Below are 14549 nucleotides of genomic sequence, written 5' to 3' on the forward strand. Positions count from 1 at the left end.
AAGCGTCTGCTAAATTACTAAATGTAATGTAAATATATATATATATATATATATATATATATTATTATTATTTTGAGCTGCTCTTTTCCATAAACAAAAACCAGACCAGAACATGTCAAGCTCCAAAGAGGACATAGTCAATTTGTCTTAGGTACTATAAGTCATGTGCAGTGTTGGGGAGTAACTAGTTACATGTAACAGAATTACGTAATTTAATTACAAAATAAATGTAACCTGTTTGGGTTTATGTATATGCTTTATTTTTTTTAAAGATTAAGAGTTTTTTTTTTCCAAAGCATTGCTAGATGCCAGTGTTACTTGTCATGGCTATGCAAATATTTTGATTTCAAAGTATTAAACTATATCTTATGATCTGTATTTAACCGCAGAATGATCTCAAAGTAAACATAGCTGCTAAAGTCTGATTTTGTGGTGGCTGTGCTTTAAATTAAATAATTATTATCTTAATTCAAATGAAGAAGGATTTTGAAAGTCTGATACTAACTAATGTTGAGTCCTACTGTAAAGTTAACCGTGACTGCTTTAAATGTTTGAAAATGAAAATAACATTTGAAAACATTTGTTAAAAATTTAGAAAAGTAATCAAAAAGTATTCAAATGTAATCAGTTACATTACTTTAATAAAGTAATTGAAATAGTTACACTACTATTACATTTTAAATAGGGTAACTTGTAATCTGTAACCTATTACATTTCCAAAGTAACCTTCACGATAATAAATAATGAACTGAAATTAAGACTACAAAAATCAATATTCACTTTCACAGAATTAAAAAAAGCAGCTTGGACTTCTGCTATCACTATATCCTTTTGTACGTTAAAGAAGAATGTCATGGGTTATAAGAAATCAGTAAAGAATAAAACAGAATGTATCATATAATTTAGTCACAGCCGAAAAATACTGCAACGGAAAAAAATTAAATAAAATCTTGGCCTTGACAGGCTAACAGTGAGGTAAGGCTCAAATAAAACATGCTCTTAAGAGAATTAATATCGCAGCCGTTCCAAGTCAGTATGTGTTTTAATTAACCACTTTTCATCAACCTTTTAACTTGAAATCTTGTTCACTACTGAACAATGTCTGAAGTGCAAAGTTCTCCCAAACTGATCCGTCCTGCTGTGACACGGTTGTTAGATACTATAAGATCTACAAACCTCACCTCAAGCTAACCTTTTAACTTGAAATCTTGTTCACTACTGAACAATGTCTGAAGTGCAAAGTTCTCCTAAACTGATCCGTCCTGCTGTGACACGATTGTTAGATACTATAAGATCTACAAACCTCACCTCAAGCCACAGTAGCTGTCTCATTTGGATAAGATGACACACATGGAAGCAGGCAGGAGGGATTCATAGGATTGGGCACATATCAAATGTATTTTAAATGCTTTTTATGAACTTTTAATGGCATTCTGAGAGGGTTGAACTCAAATGGCTGAGTGTAGAGAACTGAGAATAACAGTGTGATGGTAAAGAGACAAAAGTGTGTTAGCCAACCAGGGAATATTACAGTGTACTACAGCCATCCAGAAACACACATTCATTTGGATATATTGGAGATATATATAAAATGTATATTGTTATTTTTTTATATTGTTATTTATTTTATTTTTTTTACAGGTTCACTTGCATTCAACAAAACTCCCACTGTTCATTTTCTCACATGTTGCACTGCAATGTGTTTTTAGACAGAGCTCAGTAAATAAAGATCAGACACTTTTAATTCACTGTTTCACAGCCTTCCCTTTGGCAAACGTGCTCAGGATCGTCATAGCAACAACCATGGTGAACTATCATAGTTCTATTTAGTGACTGTGTTAAACTGGCAGAACAATCAAGCACAGCTTCACATGTATCTAAACATGCTTGTGTGTCGCTATCCTTGGCCCTTTGAGAGCCTAGGCAAACACAAGTTCTTTCTTCTCCCTTGTTCTTGCTATCTCACGCTTCCATCTTTGTTTTTGGCACCTCTTTCATTCATCTATGCATTCCTCTTCCACGCTTTCTCGCTGTATCACTGTCTTTCTGTCTCTCTTCTTTGAATTTGGAGTCTGAGAGTTTAGATGAGATTGGAAACTTCCAGGTGCACATGGACAGTCAGACAAGTAATAAAGGCTGAAAGCAATTTCCTCCCTGCTTTATCAAACTCTGAGAGATGGGCAATAACCACATATAGTAAACAACTCTCTTGTTTATTATTTATATCAGGTTGATTGGGATCCGTGAGTCACACAATGTGTCGGCGAGGTGTCGTTGTTCGCCTGGAGAAACACTCACGTTGTGAACAAGCACCTGATTTATACTTATCCATCTGCTTGCATGCGAAATAGTTTAGATGAAGACCTGGCTGGAACTGTTACTGGGCAGGATGTTGAAATAATGCCCAAAAGCAGACAAAAATAAGCCAAATGAGAGGACAATGAACCTCTATGCACGTCATCATAACAAACCGAAAATGATGACAAATGTATTGATTTTGTCAGCAACACGAAAGGACGTTGTACACCATTTTACTTACACAACAGTTTAACAGTTCTTTCTAATTATTTATTAGACAGAACTGTTAAACAGAGACCATAAACCAGGGGTGTCCAGTCTCGGTCCTGGAGGGCCACTGTCCTGCAGAATTTTGCTCCAACCAGCTCAAACACCTGCCTGGAAGTTTCTAGTATGCCTAGTTAGACCTTGATTACCTGGTTCAGGTGTGTTTAATTAGGGTTGGAACTAAACTCTGCAGGACAGTGGCCCTCCAGGACCGAGTTTGGACACCCCTGCCATAAACTAATGAAGATGGAGAATGGGAGCTCAGTTGCTGGTGTTTTCTTTGCTGTCAAAATAAAGTCCCACTTCTGAGACATTGGCTAAAATTAAAAACTTTAATTAAATCATGCTGATAATTCACAAAAAAGTACCAAACATTGGCCGATATGTATTTAGACCACTAAATGCTTGGATTGCGAAAATTGTCCGGTTGGCGGGAAGGGGGTAAGAAAGTTATATTCTGGTGAAAGATTATTATGATAAACATTCGTTTTTCCTTTAGAATGATGTTTACCAATAAATAGTTCATAATGAGTCCAGGAATGTCATTTAAAGTTTCAAATTTAGCTTTCATGTTAACATTTTAGAAGCCCATGACATTAAAAATATATTGCTTTTAGTCCAGATCTGATAGCTTTGAGGCATCGATATGCTAGTGTCCTTCAAAATGAAGTTAAATCCACATTTAAATGCATGAAAATATATATTTTTTTTTTCTTTTCTCTCTCTTCCTGGAAAACAGACGAAAATACTGATGCCATAATTTTAGTAGAATTTGTGGCCAATTAAATGTTCTCTAAAATTGCAATGCACTCTTCACCTTAATTTTAACTCCCACCTGCCACTTATCTAACTGTTTAACATCTAATTCACACGACCTTGAGCTTCGGAGACATCAACCTCAGATGTATTCACATCTACGGCCTCAGATCTATGAATGTTTCTACACCATATGAAAACTGTCTTATCAAGTTCTACACTGCAAAATATGGACACCTATAGGCATTGAAGGGATAGTTCACCTTCAGTTGCTGGTCCCCATTGACTTCCATAGTATGGAAAAAAACACTATGCAAGTCAATGGGGACCAGCAACTGAAGGTGAACTATCCCTTTAAGGTATAACAGATACTGTATCAACATCATTAAAGTCTGTAGAGCTACTATTCTATTCGAGCCAAAATCATTCAGACGAACCCTGCTGTTCTCCACACCCTCTCCAAAGCCTCCAAAAGCTGTCAATTGTTGCTTTAGACTGTGGTGTAAACTAAAGTTTGTTAAAAGCTTTTGCATATCACACCCCGATCTCCTGTTTCAAAAGGATCTACATTAATATAGGTAAGAAAGGTTATTCAGCATATTAATTTCAGTGTCAATGCTATCATGAGGATTCTTTGGTTGCACAGTGATGACCTAGAGCTGAGCAAATATGATTTATATTTAAATTCGGCATAAAAAGGTTGGATAAAAGTTGTGAGAGTACTGTAACATCTACTGGTCTAAGACTAAACACAGAGACTAAATAAGCAAGAGTGGGCGGCACCATAAATACAAGCATATAGACAAGTTAATTGGGTGTACAGTATAGGTCAAAGACAGAATAAAATTAATTAAGAGATATCGATTCTTGGTTGCAAAATCTACAGAGGCCAGTGTTGCCATAGTGATACCACCACTCAGCAATCTTTTGACACAGTTCTAGAATCTTTACCAAATGCGTTTTAAAAAAATACAGAAAGACCACACTGCAGTACACAGAGCTCTGCTTTTAGACCCTGACATGGCTCAAAACACAGATAAGTGCCTGAACCCCGCCGCAAGATTCTGCTCTGCTGAACTATTAAACTCAGCCTATTTTCACTGGCATCTGCAGACGCCTAAGCTGACATATACAAAGACTTGTAAAGAACAAGAGCCTTTAAAAATGCATCTACATTTTCTATTCAGCTCCTCTTCAGTCTCCATTAGGACTTCCAAATCGGTTACAAAAGCATTAAATGTTGAAACGAAGTTCAACACCGAGCACTATTGACAGATAAACACTTTTATGCTTCACACTTTGCCTCACAGTGTTGTTTTAGCAAGATCAAATATGTCATTCTATGAAACAAATGCCTTTTACACTTTGATAAACTTTTGCATCTCAAGCTAAATTATACATATGAAAACTAAATTATTTATATATATATATATGTATATATGTGTGTGTTATATATACACACACTTCTTTATCAAATAAATACAACCTTGGTGAGCAATAAGCAAAAGACTTATTTGACTGTAACACTGAAATGTAATGCACTGTAAAAGTTGGCAATGCCTATTCATTGTCCATCAAAAATTATATTTACATATGTAATGGGCAGCAAATGGCATTTGTTTTGTAGTTTAACTATAATTTATTTAAAGGCAGAATTCAATATTTCTTGGCAAAGTATCTCCTTTTTTCTCTCTATGTATACAAAGAAAACATTGGCCAGGTCCAGCAAACTATCACATCAGCAAATGATACACATAATCCTTCTGAATAAGAGAAACCGTACACTCAACTTGTTTTGTGTGCAGTGTTTTGGGCCAGCAAAGAATGAGCTGTCAAAAACAGTAATAATGTTCATGTAGCATATTTAGATTTAAGTCAGTGAAGATAAGCTAGCAGATTAGTTTTAATTAGACAGTGTGCGGATAGACCGCTGGTTCTAGGGAGGAATCTGTCAGCATTAGTCTACATCACGAGAAGCTGCAAATGAACATGAAACACACACACTCATGAAGACTCTCTCGAGCTGACTGTGAGTGTGTAGCCAGTCTACGGTCATGTCTTATTCATCCGTCTTTTCCACTGATTAAAGTGTGTGGGAGAGACACTTTCAGGGCACACATACTCTCCCTGAGAGAGGCCACGACCACGGTCCGGACGAACTCTTTGGCCGCATTTATGTTCTCAACCAATTCCATTTTCTTTAACAGGCATCTGGCGCTGATCAGATCTTGTTGTTATGCCGTTTGCAAGCATGCAATTGAAAGATTGAATGTTTCGGCAAAACTTTCAAATGGTTCTAAATGCGATATGTATCTGACCTACATTTATACACTTTATCCAATTCTCGTCTTAATCTGGGATTTTTCCATCATTGCCACACGACAGATGGCCTACAAGAAAACATCACATACACACACAGACAAAAACTATATAAAATTAAAAAACAAATAAATATAAATATGTAAATAAATACATAACCACAACATATATCTACAGAGGCCAGTGTTGCCATAGTGATACCACCACTCAGCAATCTTTTGACACAGTTCTAGAATCTTTACCAAATGCGTTTTAAAAAAATACAGAAAGACCACACTGCAGTACACAGAGCTCTGCTTTTAGACCCTGACATGGCTCAAAACACAGATAAGTGCCTGAACCCCGCCGCAAGATTCTGCTCTGCTGAACTATTAAACTCAGCCTATTTTCACTGGCATCTGCAGACGCCTAAGCTGACATATACAAAGACTTGTAAAGAACAAGAGCCTTTAAAAATGCATCTACATTTTCTATTCAGCTCCTCTTCAGTCTCCATTAGGACTTCCAAATCGGTTACAAAAGCATTAAATGTTGAAACGCAGTTCAACACCATGGAATATTGACAGATAAACACTTTTATGCTTCACACTTTACCTCGTCTTGTTGTTTTAGCAAGATCAAACAGGTTATTCTATGAAACAAGTGCCTTTTACACTTTGATAAACTTTTGCATCTGAAGCTTTTTTTTTTTTTAATTCAGCAAGAACGCATTAAACTGATCAATACTGACAATTAAGACTTTTACATTGTTACAAAATATTTATGTCAAATAAATGTTGTTCTTTTGAACTTTCCATTCATCAAAGAGTCCTGAAAAAAATGTATCATATAGTTTCCACAAGAATATGAAGCAGCACAACTGTTTTCTACATTGATAAGAAATGTCATCACACAAATAAATAACATTTTAAAATATATGAAAATAGAAAAGTTATTAAATTGCAATAATGTTTAAAAAAATAAAATAACTTTATACTTATAGATAAAATTATATATAAATAAATATATACATATAATTATAATTAAAATAGTTACTTAGATTTTTTTGTTTTTCAAAGGTTCAAAACACAATTCTGGATTGTGCAGCCTAATTTAACCCCTAGATGTTTAGATCAAAATGTACCGGAGCTCCTTGCATTATAACACATCTTCCAGAGCACCATTTCCTTCTATATGTCTCATAGCACCACATTTTAAAGCAATTTCAAAGAGATGTGTATTTGATATCATAGCAGTTTTTTAATCTACCTTGGAGCGTAGACTGTCACACTGCCAGTCTGTTTGAGAGAGAGAGAGAGAGAGAGAGAGAGAGAGAGAGAGACTACTGAGCAGTCCGGTGGGGAACAAAGTGTTTAACGCAACAGAGATGAAACCAAATCACATCTGACACTGTTATATCAGTGTAATTAACATAGGGGGACAGATAGATGCCAAGACACCCTTGTTGCTTGCTCTGGTTCAGCGGCCAAGCGTGTGATTATGCTGGAGTGCTCTCGTTTCTAGCGGGCCCAGCCCTTCCACTATGCCTCCATTGCGCCCCAACAATGGAGATAATGGCTAGATTTAGGTGGCTTGTAAACCGTCTCTCCGCGATTCAGATTCTAGCTGATGATGCTTTTTGTGATGAATTAGGATGTGTCTGATATGTTGACGTGGTATGTGGCACACAAAACTTGAAGTGCTGAATATTAGAGAGATAAATGCCATACAAATGGTGAGGTAAATAAAAGGAAATTAAATTTTTGCAGTTCAGATAACAAAAGATAGTGACACTAAGTTCTTGGGCATATTCATGCATTTCATAATTGTGGATTTCTTCATAAATTAACAGCTTTGAATATATTTAAAGGTGACATATTATGCCCCTTTTTACAATATGTAATATAAGTCTCTGGTGTCCCCAGAACACGTCTGTGAAGTTTCAGCTCAAAATACTCTACAGATAATTTATTATATAATTTTGAAAATGCCTATTTTGAGTGGATTAATACAATCCAATATACACTACTGTTCAAAAGTTGTTGTTTTTTTATTGTTTTTGAAAGAAATTTCTTATACTCTCCAAGGCTGCATTTATTTGATCAAATACAGTAAAAACTGTAATATTATTATCATTTAAAAGAATTGTATTGTTTTAATATGTTTTAAAATATATTTAATTCCTGTAATGGCAAAGCAGAATTTTCGGCATCATTACTCCAGTCTTCAGTCTCACATGATCCTTCAGAAATCATTCTAATATTCTGATTTGATGCTCAAGAAACATTTATTATTATCAGTGATGAAAGCTTCATATTTTTGTGGAAATTGTTATACTTTTTTTCCAGGATTTATTTTTTAAATTAAGTTATCTTTTTTTTGTCCTTTGTGGACACCCCAGCTAGCAAACACCACCCTAGTACATTTGAAGCCTCCCAACAAACTGAGACAGAAACCTGAAGGATGTGCCTCGAAAATGAAAATAACTCCTTTATAAGCCAACATCGTTCAACACAGGAGGGCAAATACCTCCAGGCCGGACTTCTGGAGCACATGTTCAGTTATATAAAGACTGTATACGGGAACAGATGGTTTGACAGAGGAGTGAAGGAGGCCTTAGATGTGAAACTAGAACAGTCATCAACAACTCACAATGCTGTTTTCCCAATTCACACAGCAATCGAGATTCACACCAGGAGAGAAGCAATTCCCTGAGGTTACACATCAGAGAACCTCCACTGTCCTTCAAACTGATGAAGCCATTCGGATGTAAAAACAACCAGATGGTCCTAAATAAATTCCAACTAGATATGGTGATAAATGCGGAATATAGCTAAGCACTAACCTGGATTACCGTTTGAAACGTCCTGTTTTAAACCAGCAAACCAATGCCAAAAAAGTCATGCAATTGACCACCATTTTTAGTGAATCGCATGAAAGCGCAAATGAAGCAGCACACCACTTCAGGGATACGCTATTTGACAGAGCTCATTTACTGCTTGTATTTTATACTTAGACTTTCAGTGAGGTGTTTCAAAGAGATCCTTGGAGCATATGACAACAGGGTCTATAAGAATGACCCAATCTCAGTGAAGCAGGACTACATCAGAAGCCACTGAAGCGTGCCAGGCTTACAACTTGAATCGTATGCAAATTGGATGCTTTATTTTCCTTTTGAATGCATGACATCAAAAGCATGATGGGATACGTGAATCATAAAATAAATAAATGACATTGAGCTTAAACCTCAAAACACCAGTGATAAGCTTCAGTGGAGTGGATCATTTTCTCCACCTATAGTCAGTACTTCTTTTGAAGCTAAAATATCTCTTAAAATGGTGAGAAACATACATTATGAAAAGTTTGGACAAACTTACAGTATTCTTTATTATTACTTCACAAAATTTTAGAACTTAAAGCCATAGTAGCCATAATAATAGTGTGACCAAAAGTTGTTAAATTTTATATTTTAGCTTCTGGATTCTCTCAGCCGACTTCATGAAGTGCATCTAGGGATACTTCTGAAACATAATTGAAGGAATGCACATGTATGCTGGGGACAGTCCAATGTATCAACTAAAAATAAATGAATAAATAAATACTAAGAAGAAATAAATTAATATAACAAATATTTACAAATAATAATCATACAAATAATAAATTAATACATCTTTTAAAAATGATACAATATTTATTTATTTATTTATTTATTTATTTATTTATTTATTTATTTATTTATTTATTTATTTTCTAAGCATTAACCTATAGATCAAAAGTTTGTTAATGCCAAGCATATTCACTCATGCATGTCCAAACTGTTTTTTTTTTTTCTGGAAATGTACCGCAGTGCCTCCTGAGTAACATGGTAAAGTATATCTTACATGACAGCACTTATTGAGAACAGACAGCTGCAAATATTGCACAAAAAGTTTTGCATACATAACATTATTGTTAGGAAACATTGCTGGGGAAAAAAAAAAAATCACACACTCTGTCCTTGCAATCTTCATTCATCTCTCATAAAACCTCCAGCCAATGAAGACAAAGCTCTCCAGCAGGCATGCAAGCAGGGAAACACACTTGAGTAGGCAGTCCCTGAACAGGACAAAATCTTTCAAAATGGCTGCCTCAGTCCGGAAGATAATTATAGGAGATTTACAGCTGCAGGGATGAGGGACGGGACCTGGCAGGCTGTAACCCTTGCCTAAAATTGCTGTGGCTGTTTCACTGACAGCTACTAAACAAGTTAATAAAGATAGATGTAATATGTCTAGACAGGGCCCGAAAACGCTGGACTATCTGTTTTGATTTATTGTAGTTTTTGTGCAAACAGGCACAAAGAAAGACAATAATGGATGAGGTGGTTCATTTGATAAGGATGAGTTTAATTCATATAACTTCACCTCGCACTGCTGGAGAAATTATTTCACATATATAGAGGCCCGGCTTAAACGAAAATACACACAGAATCTGTAGTAGAAATATCTCTCAACTCTCTCTCTCTCTCTCAAATATCTCTCCCACTGCCTCTTGCTTCCAATTACTGCTCTGGGACAAAATCTGCCAAAACCACTGGTCTAGGATCAGTTTTCCAAAGCCAAACAGAAACATTAACTAAGTGAGTTACGAAATCTGATTCCTGATCAGTGGCTGCAGACTTCATACATCTGTTACTGAAAACACTATCCTGTATGAAATTATTATGCATTTTTAAAAAAATTGTTTTTTTGTTTTTTTTTTAAGTTCTAATAATACTTCTTATTTAAATTTATATCCATATCCACATTTAAATTAAGTCAAGAAAACCTTCCTCAAGACTCCATAAAAATCATTTTGCTGCCTCCTCCTGCTGATTCCTTCTTGGCCGTCTCCTTTAACACCTTGTATGTTAATTGCAACACCCAACCCAAAAGTCATATTGAAAAATCTGCCTTCATTTAGTCATCATACTGTTCATTGTTCATGAATAAAATATTCAACCTGCTATTGAACAACAGATTACCTGTTACTATGGTGCTGTTTTAATACCAGGTTACACCTTAGGTTGCTTACACATCATGCCTTGCATTTTAACAGCACTCTGAGTAAAAGATTTGAAATGTAATATAATATAATATAATAAGCACAGACATGCACAGCAACACAAAACAGCTTAAATATGAAAAACTGTTTGAAAATCACACAGAAAATCTGCCTTTATTTGTCCTCTCTCTCACTCATATCTCACACACATATATCTCATCAAACACCACCTGTCTGTAACAAAATCCAAACATCCAGGCAATACACTGCAGACTTGATTAAATCCAAGTCCTCCGTTCTGTTTAACTTTAGCATTTAAAAACAAGGTTGTATGTATATATGTATATATGTGTATGTGTGTGTGTGTGTGTGTGTGTATATATATATATATATTATTTTTGTTTTTTGGCCTGTGTGCCTGTCTACAAAATCGACTAGATGGATCCCTGAATTATTGAGATGTTAATTATTATAAAGTCTCCTATCTTGTCAGTCCAAAAAAATCTCCAGTCCAAAAACACAGACAGCACTGCAGAGCCAGGAGGCTCTAGCCAACAACCTGCTCTACAAGCAAATCATTTCATCGGAAAAATATACAGACAGTGCAGAAAGATATTGCATTCAAAGCATATTTCCAGACTTTGCCCCTAGTCGATTTAACTAAGGCAATTTAGATATAAACTCCCAACGGTGAATGGTTATTTGAACTGAATGTAATCATAGTAACATTATGAATTACATTCCAGCTCATTGCTAGATCTCTTTGACAAACAGGTGGCTATCACTCTGAGCAGGTGTTTTCTGTAAACATTTAGATCATCTCTGCTCAAAAGACTAAGCTGGTTTGCTGGTCTAAGCTGGTTTAAGAGATTCTTCCCAAGCTGAAAAGTGCCAAAACCCCTGTAAAACCAGACTGATTGCTAGCTTAGAATGGTTTAAGGTGGTATTTACAACAGGGCTGTTTAAGGCCATCATTTCAGGGCAGGTTGGGTTGAAATGCTCATTATAAACCCTATGGACTCAAAACAAGATGTGCATGCCTTCACAGTGACAACAACTGAAATTGACAAGGAACCTGAAAGCTAAACATATTATATTACTGCAAATAAGTACAGGATGTTGCGGACTTACACTGCTGTTTTTTCCAGTCCAGTACACGACTGCGTGGTTGTGTGCGGAGTCTCCAGCCAGAGCAAAAGTGCTGCTGGTCAGTTTGGGTTCGTCTGGTCTGGAATCCGATACTCTGCCATCATGCTCATCATCCTTGTTCCAGCGAACTTCGGCGCGTTTACTCTGTCCATCCACCCGCAGACCGGAGGTTTTTCTCTGCTCCTCCGAGCGAGCATCAGCGCTCCGCGCGCTCTCCAGAAACTCGGGCACGCTTCTTTTGGCTCTCCCTAACGCGGCGTCCTCGGATTCCAATACAGATTCACTTTTCACATATTCATCCGAAAACAATTCTTCATCTAAAGCGGACTCGGTGAAGTTCCCCAAAGGCGCACGGGAGGTTATCCCCTCTGCGTTTCTTTCCAATTTCGGCGCGATCCCTGGAAAACCATCCACCTCTAGTCCAGTGGGTACTCCAACATTCGGGTAAAGAACTGTGATCAGCTTGGGTTTCTTTTGATCCTGTCTCAGATATTTCCCAGAATCAGGCGGGTCACGCAGACGCTCATCCCCTGCGTAATTCACTTGCATTGGCGACATACATGGCGCGCAACTTATTTCTGCCTTTACATTTGGAAAAACATACAAGGAGGAAAGAATTAGCCAGGTAGAAAGAGGTCTAAGCTGGTTTAAGAGATTCTTCCCAAGCTGAAAAGTGCCAAAACCCCTGTAAAACCAGACTGATTGCTAGCTTAGAATGGTTTAAGGTGGTATTTACAACAGGGCTGTTTAAGGCCATCATTTCAGGGCAGGTTGGGTTGAAAAGCTCAGTAAAGTGAGCGCCATGGAATACAACCAAACGAGTCTCCATCGTTAGAAGAGATGTTGGGGAATGCTTCTCCCCTCCCTCCGACTCTCAGACGCGCAGGGGAAGCAACTTCAGCGAAGTGTCGGGTTTTAAAGAAGTGCTCCTCAGCTACACCGCTCACGTTCAGGGATGTGATGATGGAGTAAGGCAGCACATAAAGAATTAGCCAGGTAGAAAGCGTAAAGTGAGCGCCATGGAATACAACCAAACGAGTCTCCATCGTTAGAAGAGATTTTGGGGAATGCTTCTCCCCTCCCTCCGACTCTCAGACGCGCAGGGGAAGCAACTTCAGCGAAGTGTCGGGTTTTAAAGAAGTGCTCCTCAGCTACACCGCTCACGTTCAGGGATGTGATGATGGAGTAAGGCAGCACATAGGGGAGGTACTGAATCCAAGCCAAGCCGCTGCTGCGTCTAGGGAGAGAGAGAGTGAGGGGGAGAGAGAAAGAGAGCGCTAATTGGGCATAACGACGTCGTGCGTATTACGGTTGAAAGTCTTTTATTTTTTTATATCTAGCGAATTGCATTAAAATGAATACCTATTCAAGCTGTAAAAGCATTTTTCTGTTTAAGCACAAATACATCTGCCTGGGCTGGATTACCACTTCGCATTTCTGATGTACCTAAATATGCAACATTTATAAATTATTATTATTATTATTAAATAAAACACAAAATGCAATCATAATAATAATAATAATAATGTACACGTTATGTCATATAGCCTATGTGAATGTATCAATTAAATTTGCCATGTATTTACAATGTGTGGTAATTGAAGATGTCAAGCCTCAAAAAGGAAGACAAATAAAAACAAACGTACCATTAAATGTAGTCCAAACGACTTATGAAGCCAAAGCGATTATGTCGTTGTTTAAATCGTAACTCTCACGAACCATTTGCCGGAAGTGGACCTTTTAATTGAATCTGTTGATTCAGTTTACCTACCGGAATGGTTAGTTCATGTGAACTGATCCGGTTCCCAAGTTCAACTCACTAATTCAGTTGCAGCCGATAACATCTCACTAAAGTGGAGGTTTGTAAGGCAATTATTCGCTAATGTATGACTTCAGAAGACTTGACACTTAGCCTGCCCTACCCCATAATCCATGCGGACTACCTTTATGGTACTTTTATGGTGAGTTTGCATCGTATTTGAAGCATCTCCTAATTAGTGCCTGTGTATCAATAAAAGAGTGACTTGAGCATTCTTTCTTTTGCGAAGACAAAAGAAGTCGGAAGAATACGGATTTGGAACGACATGAGGGTAAATGACAACAGGATCTTATTTTTTTAGGGTGAATTATTCCTTTAAGATGACTGTTTGAACAGCTCTTAGTGCTTCAATTGCTCAAACTGCATAAACTGACTGGATGCCTCGTTTCATATCGTACTCCATTTTATTTTTATTATACCCAATAACAATAAACAACACACATTCCTGAAAATGTGTTGTTTCTTGTGCGTGTGACTAAGAAGGGGCAGATCTTGTAGGCACGTGCACGCAGGGCCGTTTCTAGGCATAGGCGAGCTAGGCGGTCGCCTAGGGCGCCACCAGCTGAAGGGGCGCCAATGAGCGCACGTACTGGCACTTTTAGCAGGGTTGTGATAAAGAGTGGCACGGTCACCCTGAAATATGACTGCCCCCACTGGATCCCCCAACATTATTGGGCTAGAGCAGTGTCAATCTGTCGATGCCTGTATGCCACTAGATCAGAGTGCTGTCAATTGCTGTGTGATTGTTGCATGCAAAGTTTGCATTCGGAGCGCTCAGCAACGCCATTAGATCAGTGGGCTCTGTCAGTGCTTTGGCAAGGTAACACTTTTTTTTGCCATGCAATAAAGCTAAGTTCAAAGGCCAATTTAAAATATTGGTACAGTAAATAAAGTGCACAAAATCAGTATTTTGTTTAGGCAGTATTTGTGGCACTTTTGT

The 14549-nt window shown here is 37.3% G+C and overlaps 1 protein-coding gene across 1 annotated transcript in view; it reads right to left on the reverse strand.

Annotated features, from left to right (window-relative positions):
* Window positions 1-12836, reverse strand: part of LOC107684317 (VPS10 domain-containing receptor SorCS3-like) — a 213526-nt gene extending 200690 nt beyond the window's left edge. Inside the window, exons 1-2 of the mRNA XM_016480550.1 lie at window positions 12610-12836; window positions 11773-12475 (exon numbers count right to left, since the gene is read on the reverse strand). Coding sequence (XP_016336036.1) covers window positions 11773-12475; window positions 12610-12836 — 930 coding nt within the window. The remainder of the gene's footprint in view (window positions 1-11772; window positions 12476-12609) is intronic.
* Between the last annotated feature and the right edge of the window lie 1713 nt (window positions 12837-14549).

The sequence above is a fragment of the Sinocyclocheilus anshuiensis genome, unplaced genomic scaffold (assembly GCF_001515605.1).
Source record: "Sinocyclocheilus anshuiensis isolate Anshui unplaced genomic scaffold, SAMN03320099.WGS_v1.1 scaffold1371, whole genome shotgun sequence".
NCBI classification, from domain to species: domain Eukaryota; kingdom Metazoa; phylum Chordata; class Actinopteri; order Cypriniformes; family Cyprinidae; genus Sinocyclocheilus; species Sinocyclocheilus anshuiensis.